A 1,381-nucleotide genomic window follows, 5' to 3' on the forward strand; every position below is an offset into this window, starting at 1 on the left:
AATAGTGCTAATAGTGTAGCGCAATGAAAATAATGAGAGTCTAGATAGTATTGTAGCACAATGAAGATGATAAAAGTAAAGGTGATATTGCAGCACAATGAAAATGATAGAAATAAATATGTGATGATAGAATAAAACAGTGTAGAAAAATAATAACAATAATAATATAAGGCGCAGTCAAATAAGATAAAATAAGATAAAACAAAGTAGTATAAAATATTAAAAGTAAAATAACATAACTGTCAAACTAATAAAATAAAATAAATAGGGGAGGCGTGTGAAGTCACTATCCCGTCAGTAAAATAACAATAAATAAAATAACAGTGAGTAAATAAATAAATAAATAAGTAAAGAAGTAAATAAATATAGAGGCAAAACGCAGTAAATAAATAAATAAGTGACAAATAAGTTATTAAAGAAATAAGTAAATGTTAAAGAAAGCCACTAATAAATAATTAAATACATAAATAATAAATAGTTAAATAAATTCGATAAGTTGTACACATGGGTGTGTCCAGTCAGTAATGAAATAAATCATTCCGCCATTCGTGCTACTAGCTCTGTTTCTATGTTCTAATACGTCTACGTCTAGCCTCTCTATCCATCTCTCTTTCCGTTCCGGCCTTCCCAATCATGATCTCCGTAATGAACGACAGTATCGCACTCCATTGATCGTGACCTTGAATCATCCTGGTACCCAGATCTTCAATACTAATTTTCTCTTCTAATTGTAGTTTTTCACGGAGTCTCTCACGTTGTCCCGTCCACTTCTTACATCGAGTGATGGTGTGCTCTGCCGTGTCCGCGACCGCGCACCCGTACCAGCATAACTCACTCTGCGCTTTTCCAATTCTTTTTCTAAACGTGGCAAAGGATCCATGTCCTGTAAGCGCCTGCGTCAAATAATAATTCACCTGTCCTATAGGTCTTTTGAGCCATACCTCAATATTCGGGATCCATCGATAGGTGAGTTTCTCCCTTCCTTCCTGATCCCATGCATCCTGCCATTCCTCTAGGGTCTCCTCTCTTACCCTCTTTCTTTCCGCGAGAATGGTGGCACGAAGATCCTGATGGTCCGCCCCCAGCATCTCCCTTACTTCCTCTTCTGCCTGCTGGATTCAGCCTCTCTCCTTGATCTTCAGCGCAATCGGAATGACACCCGCGATCACTGGTAAGACGATTCGCGCAACCGTGCGGTACGCCTTGGTAACCCTAATCAATCCTAGACTCTGCGCGCTTTCAAGCCTTTTCAGGTTGGCCCCGACGCTAGTCCATCGTGCCCAAATTGGCGCCGCGTACAGCAGGATGGATTCCAGAACGTAATAAAAAAGAAGGCTCGTCTTATGCCCCGGTCCTCCAACATTCGGCATAATCCTACTGA

General features: G+C 39.9%; 1 protein-coding gene across 1 annotated transcript; it reads right to left on the bottom strand.

Annotated features, from left to right (window-relative positions):
• Positions 1-566: 566 nt before the first annotated feature.
• LOC143350593 (uncharacterized) lies at positions 567-1,088 on the bottom strand. Its single transcript, XM_076782668.1, has one exon. It carries the CDS (start codon positions 1,086-1,088, stop codon positions 567-569), a length of 522 nt encoding a protein of 173 aa, XP_076638783.1.
• Between the last annotated feature and the right edge of the window lie 293 nt (positions 1,089-1,381).

Source organism: Colletes latitarsis, unplaced genomic scaffold, assembly GCF_051014445.1.
Source record: "Colletes latitarsis isolate SP2378_abdomen unplaced genomic scaffold, iyColLati1 scaffold0007, whole genome shotgun sequence".
NCBI classification, from domain to species: domain Eukaryota; kingdom Metazoa; phylum Arthropoda; class Insecta; order Hymenoptera; family Colletidae; genus Colletes; species Colletes latitarsis.